Here is a 20,804-nt window from a genome sequence, read left to right as displayed (position 1 = left end):
AGTGGTTAAAAGTCTGTGCTTCCCATGCAGGGGGCAGGGGTTCGATCCCTGGTGGGGGAACTAAGGTCCCACACGCCCTGCCGTGCAGCCAAAAAGTTAAATAAATTAATAAATAAATAAAAGCAGATGTTCATGACATATATTTAATTTGTGTATTACTGGCCACAAAGCTAAAGAGGGGGTTTCTCCATTCAATACCAGGGACTTGGCAACCCCCTCTGTTCAATGAATGAATGAACAAAGTGGTGGTAATGCCAAAAATTTGAAACAGCTCCCCCAAACTCATCAGAGCCAGATGTATGATATACTACGCCAGTCATAGTTATCCCTGGGTATTAGTTGCAAGGAGTTGGTTCCAGGACCCCACGGATACCTGCGGATGCTCAAGTCCCTTATATAAAATGGCATAGAACAGTGGCCCTGGGTGACCGGCCCTCTATACCTGCAGTTTCTACATCTGCGGATTCAAACAACCTTGACCCCTGGATACCGGGTGCAGAATGTAATCAGTTCACGGTGACAAATACAAAATAACCCCTTTTGCCCTAAGGAGGGCTTGAGACCTGAGTTCAGGTTCTCCAGCTCCCCACTTTCTAGACTCCATTCAGATCCTTCCGTTAATACGCCGTATTTCAGCTGATAAGACTGGGATTTCTCAGATATATTCCAGGCCTAGGGGCTGTTTCATTACAGAACTTGCATATTTCCCAAATTTCCTCATTCAAAGGTTACTGTTGACTTGATCTTTTGTGTGTGGTGATGCCACCGTCTTCATTCTGAGCGTGTCCTGACACACACGTCCTGTAGGAACCTCGCCAAAGCTCCTCGGCTGTTTCCAGCTTCTAGGCAGACACAGGCCAAGGTATGTTTTCACAGTTATGAACTTGCCTCTCAATCAGGAACTAGTCCCTCCGCAGTGCCTGAGATAACAGAAAGAGAGCTTGGGGGTTTTCAAAGTCCCCCTTATCTAAATGTACACCTTCTTCAGTGGGGTAAGACTTGATCCAGCTGAAGGAAAGTCACTACACAGGGTTTCCGGCAGGGAACCAGAAAAAAGAGTTGCCATCGGCAAAAACAAACAAAAAAACACCAAGAGGACGCCATGAGGTGGGCAGACACCAAAGGCTGCTTTACACTCTAGTTTTGCCCAGCGATAACTTTGAGGTCTCTTTGGGTTTGTGCTTTGGGGCTGTTGCAAAGCCTGTGCAAGGGCTCGCACTATAAATGTATAAACCGGACCCCGGGAGTTTCCCCCTTCGGTCCTGCAGAGTGACACCCAGCAAAACACCTCCCTCGGCCTGCGACGCCGGGCTCCGGACCGTGAGGCCGCGCCTGCCCTTCCTTTCGCCCGTTTCTAAGATGGCGGCCGGTCTGCCGCCGCGGCCCCGCCCCTCCCCGGCCCGCCCCCCTCCCCCCAGGAGGCCCGCCCCGCCTCCCCGCCGCGGGACCGCGCAGCGCGCTCCCGCCGCCTCTCCCCGCGCGAGCTCCACCCAGGTCGCAGGCAGCGCGGTCGGCGGCGCCTATTTCCCGCCATTGTGCAAAGTGGAGGTTGGGGGCCCGCACGCGCCGCCTGCCTGTCTCCGGCAGCGCCTCGCTGCCGCAGCCACAGCCGCCGTTCTCTGAGGCGCGGGGAGGCCGGGCGGCCCGCGCCGCGAGGCTCACCCTGCGTGGGAGGGCGCGGGCGAGAAGCGGCCGAGCCAGCGAAGAGGAGCAGCGGCTCGGGACGCCGGGCCGCGCCGGCTCCGGCCCGTCTGCGAGATGCCCTGTGGGGAGGATTGGCTCAGCCACCCGCTGGGGATCGTGCAGGGCTTCTTCGGTGAGTGGCGGCGCCGGGGGCGGGCTAGGGGGGCCGCCGAGTTGACGGAGCCCCGGGCCCGGCCCCGCCGCGCGGCCCCACGCGGGGCTACCTCGAGGGCTCGCGCGGCCGAGACGGCCAGCCGGGCCTGCGCTGGCCGGCGTTCCACACAGCGAACTTCGGGCCGCGGCTTCCCGGGCCCGGCCGCAGGTGCCTCCCACCTGCCCGATTCGCGATTCGCAAGCGGCCGAGGTTACGCCGCGAGGAGCGGGCGGGCGGGCGGCCGTGATTGACGGCCTCGCTTCCCTTTTTGGCCCTGCTGGCGGCCCGAGCCCCGCGTGCGGCACAGCTCGGAGGGGCCCTTGAACCTTCGCGAGGGCCGGCGGAGATGGGGTGAAGGAACAGCACTTTGCCTGGGGGAAGCCTGCAGGATATTTCAAAACTTCCGGTGTGTCGGGGGAGTACTCGCTCCCTCGCAGCAGAAGTTGGCTCTAACTCCTGTATTACACACATCCTCTCTTTTCGAGATAAGATATAGTGTTAACAGCTTAATTTTTCTTTAAGGGTGCCTTTAAAACCAGCCGGGTCTCCATCTCCTCTTGTGCCAGAGGTAGCAAGAAATGTTGAACTACTCAAACGCGCTCCTACATAGAAAGAGCTTAGAATGTGGCAGGCAAGCTTAGTAAATTTTAGCTGCAATTATTGCTAATGCCACTTTTCTGGTAAGGAAAATTTAGGTTTGTTTGCAGTTAACTAGGCATTTTGGCCACAACCCCCATGTGTTTGTGCTTAGGAGTGGTAGACGCAAACCCGAACAGAAATCAGTGTGTTAGATCAGAACACCTGACGTGTCAGGAGGTAACTTAAACTTGTTGAGTGGCCTTCCTCACTTAAGACGTTGTGGGATATTAGTGAGAACGCCTATTAAGAAGCTCAGTAGTCCCCAGCAGCCAAAACCGATGGCAGAAAATGTGTGTACTTCTTGCAGGAAAGGCTCACTCAACAAACCTTCATTCATTTTCCTTATAATTTGAACTAGTTTAGTTAGCTGGTTTCCCAGGCTGAAACTAGAAGCTGCAAATGAGGAGAAGGGCTGGATAGGCAACCGGACTGTAGGCAGTGAACACCGACAACCTGATAAAGAAGAAATTTAGAACTATGCATATGTTGTTAAAAAAATTTTTTTTTTTGAATCACTGTATATTCGTCAAGGATGCTTTTGAGGAAGGGGCATATACCTCTCCACTGAATCCTAGTGATTGATGTTCGTAATGAATACTGGAACTAATAATTGATTTCCAAAGTGATGGCACCAAAATGTGGAGTGAAGATTAAGTTGCACAGTAGGTTTAGGAGGGTTCAGGGGCGTAAATACTTATTAGGAAAAATCTTTCAAAAGTAAGTTTTGGTGCTTAAAGGGTGAAGTTCCCGTTATTGATGTTTAGAAAATTTATTTATGAGAAATACCCCTATCCTAGTCTTGCTGGATCAATGAGATGATTTTATTTTTGGTATATATTTGAATGTATTTGTGTCAGATTTTGTCTCCTGCATGTATGATCCTAAGAGGCAGACGACTCATTATAGTACAAAAGGTGTAATTTGGATATAAAATATTGGCTTCACAGTATTTTGTAAAGTTTGTGTAGTGTTGTGGGAACCTGGACCTTGTGGATGTGTTTCCCTCCAGAATGTCTTATTCTCATACAGGTGTGTCTTACAGAGAAAACAACTGATACTTACAGTCATGATGTTTTTGTAGAAGCTGTTCTGATGTATAGTATATATTTTTGCTATATTTTCCTATCACTGTGAATATATTGAATAACTTTATCATAACAGCATTTACAGGTGAGAAGTAAGTGAGGTGTTAAACTTTTTGGTTTAGTAGGAAATTGTTTTGAATCCATCTTTCCCCCAGATAGAAAAGGAGTGCCCGTCTGTTGTGGTTTATGAAGCTTCTGGGACCCGCCCCTGCCCAGCTCTCAGACCTCATCACTATATTCCCCCTCATATTGAACCTTTTTTCAGTTCTTTGATTTTGAACCTTGCCTCTAGGCTTTCTGCATAGGCTATTTCCTTTGCCTGGTCCCCACTTCCTCTCCCAGGGCCACTTTCCTGGCTAAATCTTACTCTTCCTTTCGGAACCTCAGTTAGGTACCTCCTGCTGCATGTAATTATAGGATCCTGTGTGGCCTAGAAATTAGCTTGTAAAGCATGTTGTTGAACTCACTTGTTTCTTGGGTTCCTCGGCTGTATTTTAACCCTGGGAATTCAGGCCGTGTATCTGCTTTATTCACCCAGAATATACCTGTACATCAGAAGGGCTCCGTGAACATTTGCTGAGGAGAGGCAGTGGAAAGACTGATTAATCAATCAGAAATGGTATAAATTGTGGTGGTTACTGTGACCACAAATCTAAACTAAGGACAGTCCTGGTGGACATTGTATTGGTTCAGAGAATGCGATGTGATCGTACCAGGTATGAGTTACTCTCACATGCAAATCCTAATTCTTTTTTCTTGGTTTGGATAAGAAACTTTGAAATTCTCTTAGAGGCCAATCATAACTGTATGAATCATAATTCATCTTTGTGAACCAATCCATATTTTGAATTTGTATCTGCCATATTACAATTGTTCGTATGTAAATTTTTTCCTATAAGCCTTCATAAAATGCCTTTTATGTTTCTGTACCAGTTTCTATAAGATTTTATATGTAGAATCTTGAGGGCCAAAGGCTTAAGATTTAGGAATATTTTATTGGGCTCTGTTATGTGCGTAATGCTGATGGCTCAGTCCCCACAGTGCTTGTTCATTTACTGACCCATATTAAATTGCTTCCCTTAAACAAGAGCAGGAATCTTAGATGAGAAAAAAGTTTTGTATACTTCTTTTTCTTTTAATCATTTTTTATTTTAAAGAAGGAGTTTTTTTCCTGTGAATTAATAACTGCTGTTAATTTCAGAAAAGTAGGAATGCTTATCAACTGATTCTTTATGTACGTTCTCTTCAGTTTGCTGGTTGGGTCAGGATCATTAGTTCTGATTATATTCAAGGCACTTCGGTCATATCTAACAGAACTAGAACTAGACTAGCTCATGAAAAAAAGGACGTTGGTGTGTGGAGGAGGGAAAGGAGTAGTATTTTATCACTAGCATTTTAGAGAATTTAAAGCAATAATAAAATCATCTAAAAGTCTGTCTGCTTTTTTATTGTCACCATGATTCTGTACCGACAGTTCACCCCCTTTTGTCTGTACCCGCCTTCGATCTCTCCTACCACCTGGCCCTTGTTAGACCACTGAAAAAAAGTGATTTGTTATAAGGCTATAAAACCCAAAGGCAGGGAGGGTGGCTTGGTATCCCAAGAGACTGCTGAATGGAATTGGAAAACTAGCAGGAATCCAACCAAGCAGCGCTTCTCAGTTTTTCTCCCTTAGGCTATGTTCATCTCTGCACACAAACTTTATCTTTCTCTGTTCCACTGCTCCCAGTTTCACCTGTCAGTTCCAACCCACTTGAGCTAGCATCTTTATCTTAATCCCAAATTCCAGGGTTAGAGAATCTGATTGGCCCACCATGGAGTCAGGGGTCCACTAGTCAGCTGTGGCCAGGGCAGTGTTATGTAGGATAGTCGTAACTATTGAGGCCCATACCTCAGCAGTGGGGGAAGTTCTCAAAGAAGATGAATGGATAGGGCAGCTGTGGCAAAAGCATAAATACATATATCTATACATGTGCATATATGTAGATATATACATGTACATATATGCATTTTAAAGTTATTGAATAATAACTTGCCTATGGTTAAAAAAAGCCAGCATGATAGTATTAAATGAAGAGTAGAAGTATGCTGCTCTTCTCCCACTGAGGTCACCAGTTTTAACTGTTTCCGATTATAGTTCTTTTTTCTTCATTGAGATATAACATAAAATTCACTGTTTTAAAATGTACAGTTCATTGGGTTTTAGTATGTTCACTATGAGTGCAATTATCACCACATTATTTCCATCACCCCAGAAAGAAGCCCCATTATCTGTTAGCAGCCACTCCCAACTGTCCCCTCCTCCCTCCTCTTGCAACCACTAATTTACTTCTGTCTATGGTTTACCTAATCTGGACATTTCATATAAATGGGCACATATAACTTATGGCCTTTTGTGTCTGGTTTCTTTAACGTAGCATAATGTTATCGAGGTTCATTTATGTTGTAGCATGTATCAGTACTGTATTTGTACAGTACTGATACATGTATCAGTACTGTATTCCTTTTTATGACCAAAAATAATATTCCATAGTATGGATATACCATATTTTGTTTATTCATTTATCCATAGGTGAACACTTGGCTATTGTGAATAGTGCTGCTATAAACATTCATGTACAAGTTTTTGTGTGAATATATGTTTTCAGTTCTCTTGGGAATATGTCTCAGAGTGGGATTGCTGGGCCATCTGGTAATTTTATGCTGGAACTTTTTCCCAAAGTTTGTACACCATTGTACACTTCCACCAGCAATGTATGAGGGTCCCAATTTCTCCAGTCCACTTCAACACTTGTTATGATCTATTGTTTTATTAGTAATAGCCATCCTAATGGGGGTGAACTGGTATCTCATTGTGATTTTGATTTGTATAACTGTAATGATAATAGTATAATAGTGTCTTTTCATATACATATAGGCCATTTATATATCTCATTTGAAGAAATGTCTCTTCGAGTTCTTTGCAGGTTTTTGTTGATATTTTTATTTTTTTTGGCCACGCCACGCAGCTTGCAGGATCTTAGTTTCCCGACCAGGGATTGAGCCTGTGCCCTCTGCAGTGAAAGCGCAGAGTCCTAACCACTGGACTGCCAGGGAATTCCCCTTTGCAGATTTTAAATTGGGGTTTTGTCTTTTACTGTTGAGTTATAAGAGTTCTTTATATATTCTGAATATTAGACCCGTATCAGATATATGATTTGGAAATATTTTCTACCATTCTATAAATTGTCTTTTCACTTTCTTGATAGTGTCTTCTGATGCAAATTTTTAATTTTGATGATGTCCAGTTTATCTCTTTTTCCTTTAGTTGCTTATGCTTTTGGTGTCATATTTAGGTAACCATTGTCTTATGCAAGGTCACAAAGATTAACACCTATGTTCTTTCTAAGAATTTTTAAGTTTTAGCTCCTTACATTGAGGTCTTGGATCCATTTTGAATTAATTTTTGTATATGGTATGAGGTAGGGATCTGAATTCATTCTCTAGCATGTGTCCCAGCACGTTGTGTGTGTGTTTGTGTTTTAACATTTACCAGTTTATTTTGAAGGATATCATAAAGGATGCAGATGAAGAGGTACATAGGGCAAAGTGTGGAAGGGTCCCTTGTGGAAGAACTTCTGTCTCCATGGAACTTGGGTGCGCTACCCTTTCAGTATGTGGTTGTGTTCACCAGTCTGGAAGCCCCACAGCACTGTTTGTTGAAAAAACTATTCTACCCCCACTGAATGGGTTTGGCAACTTTGTTTAAAAAATGAGTATGTGTGTGTATCATTTGACCATAGATGTATAGCTGTATTTCTGAACCCTCAATTTCATTCCGTTGATCTATATGTTTACCCTTCTGCCAGTACTATGTTGTCTTGATTACTGTAAGTTTGTAGTAAGTTGTTTTTATTTTTTTTTTCAGAATAATTCTTTATTTTATTTTATTTTAATTTTTGGCTGTGTTGGGTCTTCATTTACTTTGCAAGGGCTTTCTCCAGTTGCGGCAAGCGGGGGCCACTCTTCATCGTGGTGCGCCGGCCTCTTCACTGTCGCGGCCTCACGTTGCGGAGCACAGGCTCCAGACACGCCGGCTCAGTAGTTGTGGCTCACGGGCCTAGTTGCTCCGCGGCATGTGGGATCTTCCCAGACCAGGGCTCGAACCCGTGTCCCCTGCATTGGCAGGCAGATTCTCAACCACTGCGCCACCAGGGAAGCCCTGTAGTAAGTTTTGAAGTGATATGTGAGTCCTCCAAATTTGTTCCTTTTTTTTTTTTTTTTTAAGATTGTTTTGGCTCTTCAGAATCCCTGTATTTCCATATGAATTTAGGATCAGTCTGTCATTGCTGCAAAAAAAGGCACTTGGCATTTTGATAGGGATTGCATTGAATGTGTAGTGCATTTAGTTCTTTTGGTAATAGAGAATAGTAAAGATTACAGATTCTATGGGATAGGGAGGGTGGGAGGGAGACGCAAGAGGGAGGAGATATGGGGATATATTTATATGTATAGCTGATTCACTTCGTTATAAAGCAGAAACTAACACACCATTGTAAAGCAATTATACTCTAATAAAGATGTTAAAACAAAAAACAAAACAAAACAAAAAAGATTACAGATTCTAGAGCCAGACTGCTTCTTAATTACAGGACCATACCCAGGATATTTGTCTATAATCATTTTTTAATATCTCCCTTCTTTATACTACAGAATTATTTTCAGTAATAATCATGAAATAAAGCTATATGCAGTGCTTAAGGTAATTACATATTTTCAAAATAGATCTAGACATTGCTTCTATCAATTTCTCCCTGCCCATTTTAGAATTTTTTGTTGTTGAGTTCTGTTATGTTGATGTTGTTTCATGTTGGTATGGGTACCACACTTTAGATTTGAATAAGTTTGTATTAATTGTATAATTAATGAATTCTTTGTATTAAGAATAACTTAGCAAGTTTCAGCAGACGAAACTCAACTGTTTACTTGGTAGTGTTTATACCTACCTAATAGTTTGAATTTTGGTTTTAGTTATAGTTTGATATAATAATATTTTATATAAAGAATTGTCCGATGACTAATATGTGAATTTTGATAAAACTGAAACATCTGCAAAAGACACAAATTAGAGAGATACCAAATCTTTCCACTGATGTTACTAACATATTTTCATAATTCATTCTTTAGCTTTAAAACAAATAGCCATTTAAGAAGAATACATTTCAATTTTAAGATATGATTCAGATTCAGTAAAATTTTCATGTATGAGTAAAATTTGCACCTACTGCACCTCTCACTTCTCACTGTTTCACTGATTTATTAAACACAAATAACAATTCCAACAAGTTGTCCCATGGAAGATAGAATTGAAGTAACTCAAGTTCTCCTTCTTCATCTTTACAATCACTGGGTTATTGTTTGTTTATTTAAAATCTTTTGTATACATGTAGGACTCTAGAGTACCACAGGGCTTGGGGGATACTAACTGCTCTAACCAAATTTGGACTGTTGTGTACCACTGAGAAATTTACTATCCAGACATATTCATGTAGCTGTGTCTGTTGGGAGCCAAGTGTGTAACTGAGGATTCTTCAAATTAACTTCTATGTAGAATGCAATATTCATTAAAGGTTAAGTAGTAAAAATGTGCTAATTTGACACTACCACATATATTACTAAAACTCAGCAGTAGTTTTAGTTTAGTTCCCACAATTGTTTGGGATTAATACCAACAAAAGATTTTCCAAGGAAGAATATTTTATCACTGACATTGTTTAGAATTGCCAATTCAGAGTGATGGTAGAAGCAGAATGAATTTTAGTTGGTTTTATTATTTTTAAATTCTCTGCAGGAAATATATCTCTTATTGCTAGCACTTAGGGTAGACTACTCCTACCACTTCTGTAGTAGGTCACTGCTTGGCCCCTCTTACTTCCTAACTTTGAGTGTGAACATGTCAAATTAATTAACCTTTCTTTACCTCAATTTTATCATCTGTAAAATGGGACTAATAAGAGAATCCAGTTTTTAAGCCTGTTAAAAGGATTAAATGAGGGCTTCCCTGGTGGCGCAGTGGTTGACAGTCCGCCTGCCAATGCAGGGGACGCGGGTTCGTGCCCGGTCCGGGAAGATCCCACATGCCGCGGAGCGGCTGCGCCTGTGAGCCATGGCCGCTGAGCCTGCGCGTCCGGAGCCTGTGCTCCGCGACGGGAGAGGCCACAGCGGTGAGAGGCCTGCGTACCACAAAAAAAAAAAAAAAAAAAAAAGGATTAAATGAGATAATGCATATAAAGTGCTTAGAATAGTGCCTGGCACAGTCTTTTAAGTGTTCACTAAACATTAGCTACTATACTTTGGTAAAATTTATAATTTACAACCATTATTCTAAACAATATATATTTTACTTCCATTTGAGTCTCAATGTGTACTTTTCCCCCCATCCTCGTTTTTGAAGACTTCTTTAGAGCTGTTTTAAGTTCACCACAAAATTGAGCAGAAGACATAGAGATTTCCCAAATACCTCCTGCCCCACACATGCATAGTCTCCCCTCTGTTATCAACATCTACTACCAGGGTGGTGCATTTGTTATAATCGGTGAACTTACACTGACACATCATTATCACCCAAAGTCCATAGTTTACATTATGGTTCATTCTTGGTGGTGTATATTCTGTTGCTTTGGACAAATGTATAATAATATGTACATACATACATTCATCATAGCGGCATACAGGATAGTTTCTGTGCCCTAAAAATCCTCTGCGCTTTGCCTGTTAATTCTCCTCTCCCCTCTAACCCCTGGCAACCACTGATCTGTTTTTTACTGTCTCCATAGCTTTTTTTGCCTTTTCCAGAATGTTACATAGTTGGAATCATATAGTATGTAGCTTTTTCAGATCGGCTCCATTCACTTGTGATATGCATTTAAGTTTCCTCCATGTGTTTTCCTAGCTTGATAAGTGCATTTCTTTTTGGCACTACATTCCATTGTCTGGGTATACCACAATTTACTTATCCATTCACCTAGTGGAGGACATCTTAGTTGCTTCTAAGTTTTGGCAGTTACAAATAAAAACTGCTATAAACATTTGTGTATAGGGTTTTCGTGGACATAAGTTTTCAATTCTTTTGGATAAGTACCACGGAGTGCCATTGGTATGGGTAGAGTATGTTTAGTTTTATATGAAACTGCCAAACTGTCTTCCAGAGTTGCTGTACTATTTTGCATTCCCTCCAGCAATGAATGAGAGTTCCTCTTGTTCCACATCCTCTCCAGCATTTGTTAGTATTCTGGATTTTGCAGTGTAGAGGTAGCTCATTGTTGCTTTAATTTGCATTACCTAATGACATACAATGTGGTGCATCTTTTGCTTATTTGCCACCTATATATATTCTTTTTTTAAAAAAATATCTTTATTGGAGTATAATTGCTTGACAATGGTGTGTTAGTTTCTGCTTTATAACAGAGTGAATCAGCTATACATATCTCCTATACATATCTCCTCCCTCTTGCGTCTCCCTCCCACCCTCCCTATTCCACCCCTCTAGGTGGTCACAATGTATATATTCTTTTGTGAGGTGTCTGTTCAGGTCTTTGGCGCATTTTTTAATTGGGTTGTTCATTTTCTTATTGAGTTTTAAGGGTTCTTTGTCCTCCAACTTTGTTCTTTGTTCTTCACTATCGCTGGCCGTTCTGGGTCTCTTGCCTCTCTATAACTTTAGATTCAGTTTGTCAGTATGCACAAAATAACCTGTTGGAATTTGATTGGAATTGCATTGAATGTATAGATCAAGTTGGGAAAAACCAACATCTTAAAAATATTGAGTCTTCCTCTCCATGAACATGGACTATCTCTCCATTTATTGAGTTCTTCTTTGATTTCTTTTGAGTTTTCTAGCTTTCCTCCTCTAGATCTTATACATATTTTGTTAGATTTATACCCAAGAACTTAATTTCGGGGAATGCTACTACAAATGATACTATGTTTTTAATTTCAAATTCTACTTGTTCACTGGGAGTACATAGGAAAAGTGATTGACTTTTGTATGTTAGCCTTGCATTCTGTAACCTTGTTTTAATAGCTTATTAGTGCCAGGAGGGTTTTTTTGGTTGATTCTTTTGGGTATTCTATGTGGAAAATCATGTCGTCTGCAAACAGAGAGTTTTATTATTTTCTTTTCCTATCCATATACCTTTATTTCCCTTCCTTGTCTTACTGCATTAGCTAGGACTCCAGTACCATGTTGAAAAGGAGTGGTGAGAGAGGGGGCATCCTTACCTTGTTCCCGTTCTTAGTGAAAAAGCTTCTGGTTTCTCACTTATACTATTTTTAATTCTTCTGTTGCTTTCCTTTTAGATTTACAGGCATGTTCTTTTTTCCTCCAACAATTTTAGATACTAATTCAAGGCTTTCACTGAGGAAATTAGTGTCTCTTTACTGCCCTCCATTGCTTCTACCCAATTTGTGTCAGTCATTGTATATTACCAAAGTTTATAATATTTATATTCTATCTGTGACTATAATTTGTGCTTTGTCTGATCATGTTAGAAAGGTTAAAAATCAGAGTAAATGAACTACTGAATATAACCAAAAAGAAATACATGGATATAGAGAGCAAACTAGTGGTTACCAGTGGGGAAGAGGAAGGAAGGAGTGGCAAGACAGGGGTAGGAGATTAAGAGGTGCAAACTACCATGTATAAACTAAGTAAGCTGGAGTACAATCTTGTCATTAAATTATCTTGGTTTAAGAATAGTCTTTTAAGAACAAGGTCAAATCATTTCTCTTAAACCCCAAGGTTTAATATCAAGCCATAATTTACAGTTTTTCATAATAAAATAGGTCTTGGACTTCATCAAATGCTTGGTTCTGTATCCCCCGAGAAGGTCATTTTTTTTTCTTTAATCTTTTAGTGTGGCAGATTACACTAATAGATTTTCTAATAACAAACTGTTGTGCATTATTGGGATAAAAGTACTGCTTGAACATGATTTTTTTAATATATATTCCATTGGATTCAGAAGTTAATAGTTTATATAGGAGTTTTGCTTCTTTATCTTTTGTGAAGTTGTCCTGAAACTTTGCAGAATTTTCTGGACTTGGGACTTCATGGGATTGGGAGGAAGGATTAGCTACTGTTTCTTTTGTTTCTCTCATTGATATTGGACCTACAATTTTTTTTTGACCAAATTGTGATAAAAATAAGAACTCAGTCTTCTAATCTTGTGCCAATTTTGGCAACTTATATTTTTTCAGAAATTTATCCATTTTATCTGAATTTTCAAAATTATTAGTTCATACTTCATGATATTATATATAGTTTTTAGTATTTATCTATAGCATTTCTCCTTTTAAAGTTTTGTTACTTTTTCCTTATAGTTTTGTGTCTTATTTGTATCCTGTTGTTTTTATTTATTTGTATATTTTATTCTTTCTTTCTTTTTATCTTTTTCTCCTGTACAGGCGTGCCAGAAGATTTGTCTGTCTTAATATTAATCATTTGTATTGGTGTTTTTGTTCTCCATTCCATTGATGTCTGCCCTTAGCTTTATTTCCTTTCTTACTCTTTGGTTTATTTTATTGCTCTTTTTTTTTTAATTAAAAATTTTTTTTCTTTTAAATTAATTTATTTTTTGGCTGCATTGGGTCTTTGTTGCTGTGTGTGGGCTTTCTCTAGTTGCGGCGAGCAGGGGCTGCTCTTTGTTGCGGTGCACAGGCTTCTCATTGCAGTGGCTTCTCTTGTCGTGGAGCGCGGGCTCTAGGCGCGTGGGCTTCAGTAGTTGTGGCACGTGGGCTCAGTAGTTGTGGCTCACGGGCTCTAGAGCGCAGACTCAGTAGTTGTGGCGCACGGACTTAGTTGCTCCGCGGCATGTTGGATCTTCCCGGACCAGGGGTCAAACCCGTGTCCTCTGAATTGGCAGGCGGATTCTTAACCACTGCGCCACCAGGGAAGTCCCTATTGCTCTTTTTTTAGCTTCTTAACTTGAATGCTAATAAACTCATCTATTTCCATTCTCTCTTGGTGTTTGATAAATGTGTTAAAATCTGTAACTTTCTTCCTAAACACCACTTTAGTAGCCCACAGATATTAACCTGTACAGGTTTCTTTGTCATCCAAGAGTATTTGATAATTATCACTGCATATTCCTTTCTAAACTAAGGATTTTTTAATAGTATAAGTTTATTTTTTCTTAAATCATCAAGGACATGAGGATGCAGTTGTTTTAAGCTTTCCTTTTGTTATTGAGTTCTTACCTTGTCACATTTTGGTCAGAAGACATTGTATGTTTCATATCTATTGAGGTTTCCTTTGTGGCTAGTACATAGAACTTTTTGTGAATGTCCTGTGTACTTAAAAAATACACTCTCTGTTTGGATATTTGTATATTTATTAGAGAATTTATTAATTATCTTATTCATTTTGCTATATTATTTGTTTTTGTGTTTTGTGCTTAATTTATGTTTCTGAGAGAGCTGTGGAAAGTCTAATTGTGATTGCTGTTTTATTTTTTTTCTCTTTAGTTTTGAAAGTTGTTGCTTTATGTATTTTGGAGGCTATGTCAGGTATATATGTATCTTATTTTCTTAAGCAGTAGTGTGTTAAAATTTAATTTACTTATATTTGTTTGTATTATTGCATTTTCTCCCCATTGAAGAGAATTTTGACATCATTTTCACTAAGTTCTCCTGGCATTTTATTCACATCAGTTTTTTACTCCAGACTGTTATCTTTTCATGGATGTTCTTTAATGAGCCTGTTGAATCACTCCTTTAATTTGTGTCAGTTGCTTTTTAGGTTTGTTGCTTAGTTTTCATACTGGGATTTTTTTTTTTTCCATTGCGTTCATGAATTCTGTTGTTTCTTGGATCCTGTGTCTACCTCTTTATTGGAGTCTTTTTAAATTTTAAATTCTTTTTCGGAAAGGTTGTGTGAGAAGAAGAATAAGAGGCGCATTACATAATGATAAAATAGTCAATTCACCAAGAAGACCTAAATGTAAATACACCTAGCAAAAGTTTCAAAATACAAGCAGAAACTGACAGAACTAAAAGGAGAAATAGACAAGTCTGCAATTATAGTCGGACATGCTACTACTCTTCTCAGAACTGTACCAGAACTAGTGGAGAAAAAAGCAGCAAGGATATAGAACACCATCAGTCAAATAGATCTCACTATTGTAGAACCCTCTACTTAACAACAGCAGAATACACATTCTTTTCGAGTGCACATGGAACATTCATTCACCAAGGTAAACCACATCCTAAGTCATAAAACAAATATTTAACAAACCTAAGAGAATTGGAATCATCAAAGTATGTTCTCTGACCATAATGTAATTAGAATAGAAATCACTAACAGATAACAAGAAATTCAGACTTGTGAAAATAACATTCTGAACAATTTGTGGATCAAAAAGAAGTCACAAGGGAAATTTTAAAATATTTTAAACGAAAGGAAAATGACAACACAACATATCAAAATTTGTGAGATAAGCCAAAGATGTACTGAGAGACTTCAAGGGCATTTATTAGAAGAGAAGAAAGGTCTCAAACCAATAATTTAAGCTTATACTTTATGAAACTAGAAAAGAAGAGCAAAATAAACCCAAGTCATACAGAACAAAGGAAGTAATATAGAGCAGAAATGAATGAAGTTGAAAATAGAAGAAAAAGAAAATCAATGAAACCCAAAGCTCGTTGGGTGTTTTGTTGTTTTTTTACCCAAAAAGATCAATAAAATTCATATGCATCTTCAGACTGGCAAAGAAAAAACAAAGGAAGACAAAGATTACTGACATCAGGAACGAAATGGGAGATACTGTTAGAAACATGTGAAAGAATAATACAGACACGAAAAGAATAATACAAACAGCTCTATGGGCATAAATTGAACGACTTGGATGAAATCGACCAATTCCTTAAAAAACACCCTATTAATTTCCTATTTCTTTTGTAACAAACTACCACAAATTTAGTTGCTTAAAACAATATAAATTTATTTTTTTATTACAGTAGAGTTGATTTACAATGTTGTGTTAATTTCTGCTGTATAGCAAAGTGATTCAGATACACACACACACACACACACACACATTCTTTTTTATATTCTTTTCCATTATGGTTTACACAAGATATTGAATATAGTTCCCTGTGCTATACAGTTGGACCTTGTTGTTTATCCATTCTATGTATACTATTTCGCATCTGCTAATCCCAAACTCCCAATCCATCCCTCCTCCACCCACCTCCACCTTGGCAACCACAAGTGTGTTCTCTATGAGTCTGTTTCTGTTTTGTAGGTAAGTTCATTTGTGTCATATTTTAGATTCCACATATAAGTGATGTCATATGGTAGTTGTCTTTCTCTGTCTTCACTTAGTATGATAATCTCTAGGTCCATCCATGTTGCTGCAAATGGCATTACTTCATTCTTTTTTATAGTCAAGTAGTTTTCATTGTATATATGTTCCACATTTTCTTTATCCATTCATCTGTCGATGGACTTTTAGGTTGATTCCATTTCTTGGCTATTGTGAATAGTGCTGCTGTGAATATAGGGGTTCATGTATCTTTTTGAATTATAGTTTTGTCCATATATATGCCCAGGACTGGGGTTGCTGGATCATATGGTAACTCTATTTTTAGTTTTTTGAGGAACCTCCATACTGTTTTCCATAGTGGCTGCATCAACTTTCATTCTCACCAGCAGTGTGGGAGGGTTCCCTTTTCTCCACACCCTGTCCAGCGTTTGTTACATAAATTTATTATCTTACACTTCTGGAGGTCAGAAGTCTGATTTGGGTCTCACTGGGATAAGATCAAGTTGTCAGCAGGACTGCATTCCTTTCTGGAGGCTTTAGGGGAGAATCTAGTTCCTTGTCTTTTTTCCAGCTTCTAGAGTTTGCCAACATTTCTTGGGTTGTGGCCCCCCTCCACCTTCAAAGCCAGCAACAGCTGGTCAAGTTTTTCTCACATCTTCTTACTCAGACTTCCTCTTCTGCCTCCTACCACTTTTAAGGACCCTTGTAATTACCTTGGATCCCCCCAGATAATCTCCCTGTTTTAAGGTCAGCTCCGCCTAAATTCCCTTTTGCCATGTAACAATATATTCACAGGTTCTGGGGATTAGAATGTGGACATCTTTGCGGGGGTGTGGGGTGCATTATTCTGTCTACCACAGCCACCTACTATCCAGATTCACTCAAGATAAAATGGAGTTCCCTCCTCTCAGGTCCACTCTCTCTCCATTGCCCACCTGGAACCTCAGTTTTACTTTTTGTCTTTATGCATTTGCTTATTCTAGGTACTTCATATAAGTGGATACAGTATTTGTCTTTTTTGTCTGTATTATTTCACTTAGCATGTTTTTAAGGCACATTCTTGTTGCCATAATTGTCTTTTGACAAATATACAAAAGCCAATTCAATAGAAAAATAAGATTATTTTCAACTAAGATATTGGAACAATTAGACATTTAAATGCAGAAATATTACTTGCAACCTAAATCTCATGCCTTATAGAAAAACAAACTCAAAATGGGTCATAGATCTAAGTGTTTAAACTGTTAAACTTTTAGAAATAAAGAGAAGATCTTCATGACCCAGGGTTTGGCTATGAGTTCTTAGACATAATTCCAAAGACATAATGCATGAAAACAAAAATTTGATAAATTGGGCTTCATCAAAATTATAAACTTTGTTTTGCAAAAGCATTGTTAGGCAAATGAAAGGCTGAGAGAATATACCTGAAAATCATATATCAGATAAAGGACATATCTAGAATATATAAGGAAAATGTAATGATTATTAAGCCAGTTTAAAAAGGGGCAAAAGATTTAAGTAGATTTGAATGGACACTTCACCAGAGAGGATATAAGGATGGCAAATAACCACATGAAAAGAATTTAGTATCATTAGTCACTAGGGAAATGCAAATTTAAAGCATAATGGGTTATCACAACTACTGGTAGAGCTAAAATTTTTTTTTTTTTTTTTTTTTTGCGGTACACGGGCCTCTCACTGTTGTGGCCTCTCCCGTCGCAGAGCACAGGCTCCAGACGCGCAGGCTCAGCAGCCATGGCTCACGGGCCCAGCCGCTCCGCGGCATGTGGGATCTTCCCGGACCGGGGCATGAACCCGTGTCCCCTGCATCGGCAGGCAGACTCTCAACCACTGTGCCACCAGGGAAGCCCTAGAGCTAAAATTTTTAAAAAATTTTGACAATACCAGGTAGTGGTAAGAATGCAAACAGCTGAATCTCTTATACCTTGCTGGTGAGAATGCAAAATGGTACAGCCACTCTGGGAAATAGGCAGAATCTTAAAATGTTAGTCGTAATAATATATATATATATATGTATGTGTGTATATACATACACACATACATATATATACATATACCTAGCTGTTGCATTCTTAGGTTTTTCCCCTAGAGAAATGAAAGCTTATGTTCACACAAAAACTTGCATACAAGTGTTTATAATGGTTTTATTTATAGTCATCAAAAGTTGGAGACAGTCTAAATGTCCTTCAACAGGTGAATGGAGAAACAAATTGTAGTTCGGCTGAACAGTGGAATATTACTCAGCAATAAAAAAGAAATGAACTATTGATACACTTATGTGTTGGGGGTTCCAAAACCAACCGTATGTTTGGAGATTCACTAAAATGACATATATGACTCAGTATGTAGTTGTACTCCTGGCTAAGATTTATTAAAGCAGCATGGTAAGGATACACAGCCGGATCATAAGGGGAAAAGACAGATGGAGTCTCTTGGAATTTATGCATAGGTTTCCTTATGCTCTCTCCCATGGGAGAGTTCATAGCTTGGAAGACTCGATATTGTTAAGATGTCAGTTCTCCTCAAATCTATACTATGCAATATAAACCTAATCAAAATTTCAGCAGACTTTATATAAAAGTCGACAAGTTGTTCCTCAAAATTATTTAGAAAACTTGAGGATCTAGAATAATCAAGACAGACTTGAAGACAAAGATGAAGAACATAACTACCTGATTTTAAGACTAACTGTCAAGCTGTAGTGATTAAAACAATATGGTATTGGCATAAGGATAGACAACTAATCAGTGTAACATAACAGAAAGTCTAGAAATACATTAACGTAAATACAATGAGTTGAGTTTGACAGTAGTGCCAAAGCAATTTATTTATTTATTTATTTTTTAAAAATCTATCATTTATTGCTGCTGAGGACCAACCAGGAGACTTTCCCCCAGTCACATCTATTTCTCATCACTGATGGACTTGGAACTATGATAGTTTGCTAATTCTATAGCAGGAAAGATTGGCAGTGTATGAGTGAAGTTCCTGTCTTTGACCATGGGTTTAGTGAGTGCATATGTTTAGTGAGTGGTTATTTTTTGCATATTTTCTCTTTGGTAGATGTGTGACAGTTAATTGTTACTCTGTTTGCCAAAGCAATTTACTGCTAGAAAGTTGTTTAATTAAATAATGCTGGTACAAATGGATATCTTTTTGGAAAAAAATGAGCCTTGATGTCTATATCACACTATAATCAAAAACATTAATTTGATATGGATTACAGACTTAAATGTGAAAAGTGAAAAACAGAATATCTTTATGACCTTGGGGTCAGTAAACATAAAAGAAAAAATTGAAAAGTTGGACTTCGTCAAAATTGAAAACTTCCCATCAAAAGACACCGTTAAGAATGTCAAAAAGCAAGATACAGATTAGGAGAAAATACTTGCCCTACATATATCTGACAAAAGACTTGCATCCAGAATACACAAAATTTGTACAAATCATTGATGCCACAACAAAACCTTTTTTTTTTTGGGCCGTACTGCGTGGATTGTGGGATTTTAGTTCCCCAACCAGGGAGTGAACCCTGGCCATTGGCAGTGAGAGTGTGGGGTCCCAACCACTGGACTGCCAGGGAATTCCCAACAAAATCATTTTTTTTAAAAGATGGGCAAAATTAATAAGCAGGCACCTCACAAAAGGATTTATTGGAATGGTCAATAAACATATGAAAAGGTGTACATCACTAGTCCTTAGGGAAATGCATATTCAAACCCCAGTGAAATATTACTGCATACCCAGCATAATGACTAGGATTAAAAAGATTGACAAGACCAAGTGTTGGTGAGGTTATATAGAACCCTCATATGCTGTTGGTGAGAGTGTGAAAGTGTATATATGTTTTGTTCCTCAGTTCCCCTGACCACTTAAACTAGGGCAGGATTGAGTGCAGTGGTGCCCACATTCAGATGGCCAGGAATTCATGGGAAATATAATAGAGTGATATGTGTGTGCTCAGCAGGTCTCTTGGTTGCAAATGGCCCAACTCGATTCTGCTTAAACCAGAGAAGATGAATACGTTGTCTCAGGTAACGGTTCCTGAGAGGGTTAACGTCAGGCTCAATTACAGCCAAATACTTCACACTGTGTCTACAGAAATCCGCCTTTTTACTCCACTTTCCTCTGGGATGGCTTAGTTTTCAGACAGACCTTGGTCACTGTGGCCACATGCAGCTGCGGGATTATAACCTATAATGTTGAGCCCAGCTACTAAGCCTTATTCCCAGGATTGTCCTTGATTGATGCATCCCTAAACTGATCATCAGAACCACTGTGAGGTCTAGGTCAGGTCCACCCTTGGGCTGGGAGTAACGGTGCTGTGGTTCCTCCCTCAAAAAGAGGCACTGTCACTAGAAAAAGGGGAAATGGATGCTAGTCTTGCGAAACAACCTATTTTCTCTACATTGTACTTATTTAATGTTTATTTCTCTAACTCCGATAGCTATGTCCCAGGCCCTTGCTAGACACTGGAAATGTAAAGGTGAATTGTTTGTGAATAGAGAGCAGATCTGTAGCCTGGCATTGAAAACTCTGTGATGTGTTTGGCCTCATCTTCCTTTCGTTCAGTAGCTTTATTCTTTTCCAGGCACTTTGTGCTCCATGTATTTGAATTTCTGGTAGTGTCCATCCTTGTCCTTGGTTTACCATTACTCTTTCTTCCCCCAGAGTGCTCTACGTCTGGAATATGCCCATCCCTCATACCTCAACATGTTTCAGTTCTACCCTTCTTCCCAGGCCTGGCTCAAACACCTCTTTCAGAAGCCCTCACTGAGATTTTTTTTGACCTATGTTAGTTTCTCTTCTTTGCTTTTGCCTGTTATTCTATCCATAGCTTATCTTAGCTTTAAGTTCCTTCAATTTTAAATATCCTGATAGCACCTGGCAGAGTGCTGGGCACACAGTAGGCTTAATAAA

The 20,804-nt window shown here is 39.4% G+C and overlaps 1 protein-coding gene and 1 long non-coding RNA gene across 5 annotated transcripts in view; one reads left to right on the top strand and one right to left on the bottom strand.

Moving 5' to 3' along the window:
• Window positions 1-129: 129 nt before the first annotated feature.
• Window positions 130-2,163, bottom strand: LOC132507087 (uncharacterized). The gene is made up of 2 exons (XR_009536050.1): window positions 1,663-2,163; window positions 130-920 (listed from the first exon to the last, which is right to left on the bottom strand). It is a non-coding gene; the product is annotated as an uncharacterized LOC132507087 (long non-coding RNA).
• Window positions 1,494-20,804, top strand: part of MCMBP (minichromosome maintenance complex binding protein) — a 67,768-nt gene continuing 48,457 nt past the window's right edge. For all 4 annotated transcript variants that reach the window (XR_009536049.1, XM_060126114.1, XM_060126115.1 and 1 more), the window contains exon 1: window positions 1,494-1,816. Coding sequence is in view for 3 of the 4 variants with exons in the window: in XM_060126114.1 (XP_059982097.1) it covers window positions 1,759-1,816 (58 nt within the window). In the remaining variant the exon portion in view is untranslated. The remainder of the gene's footprint in view (window positions 1,817-20,804) is intronic.

The sequence above is a fragment of the Lagenorhynchus albirostris genome, chromosome 16 (genome assembly GCF_949774975.1).
Source record: "Lagenorhynchus albirostris chromosome 16, mLagAlb1.1, whole genome shotgun sequence".
In the NCBI taxonomy this organism is placed as follows: domain Eukaryota; kingdom Metazoa; phylum Chordata; class Mammalia; order Artiodactyla; family Delphinidae; genus Lagenorhynchus; species Lagenorhynchus albirostris.
The sequence above is the reverse complement of the archived record's forward strand: the minus strand, read 5'-3'. Positions and strand labels throughout refer to the sequence as shown.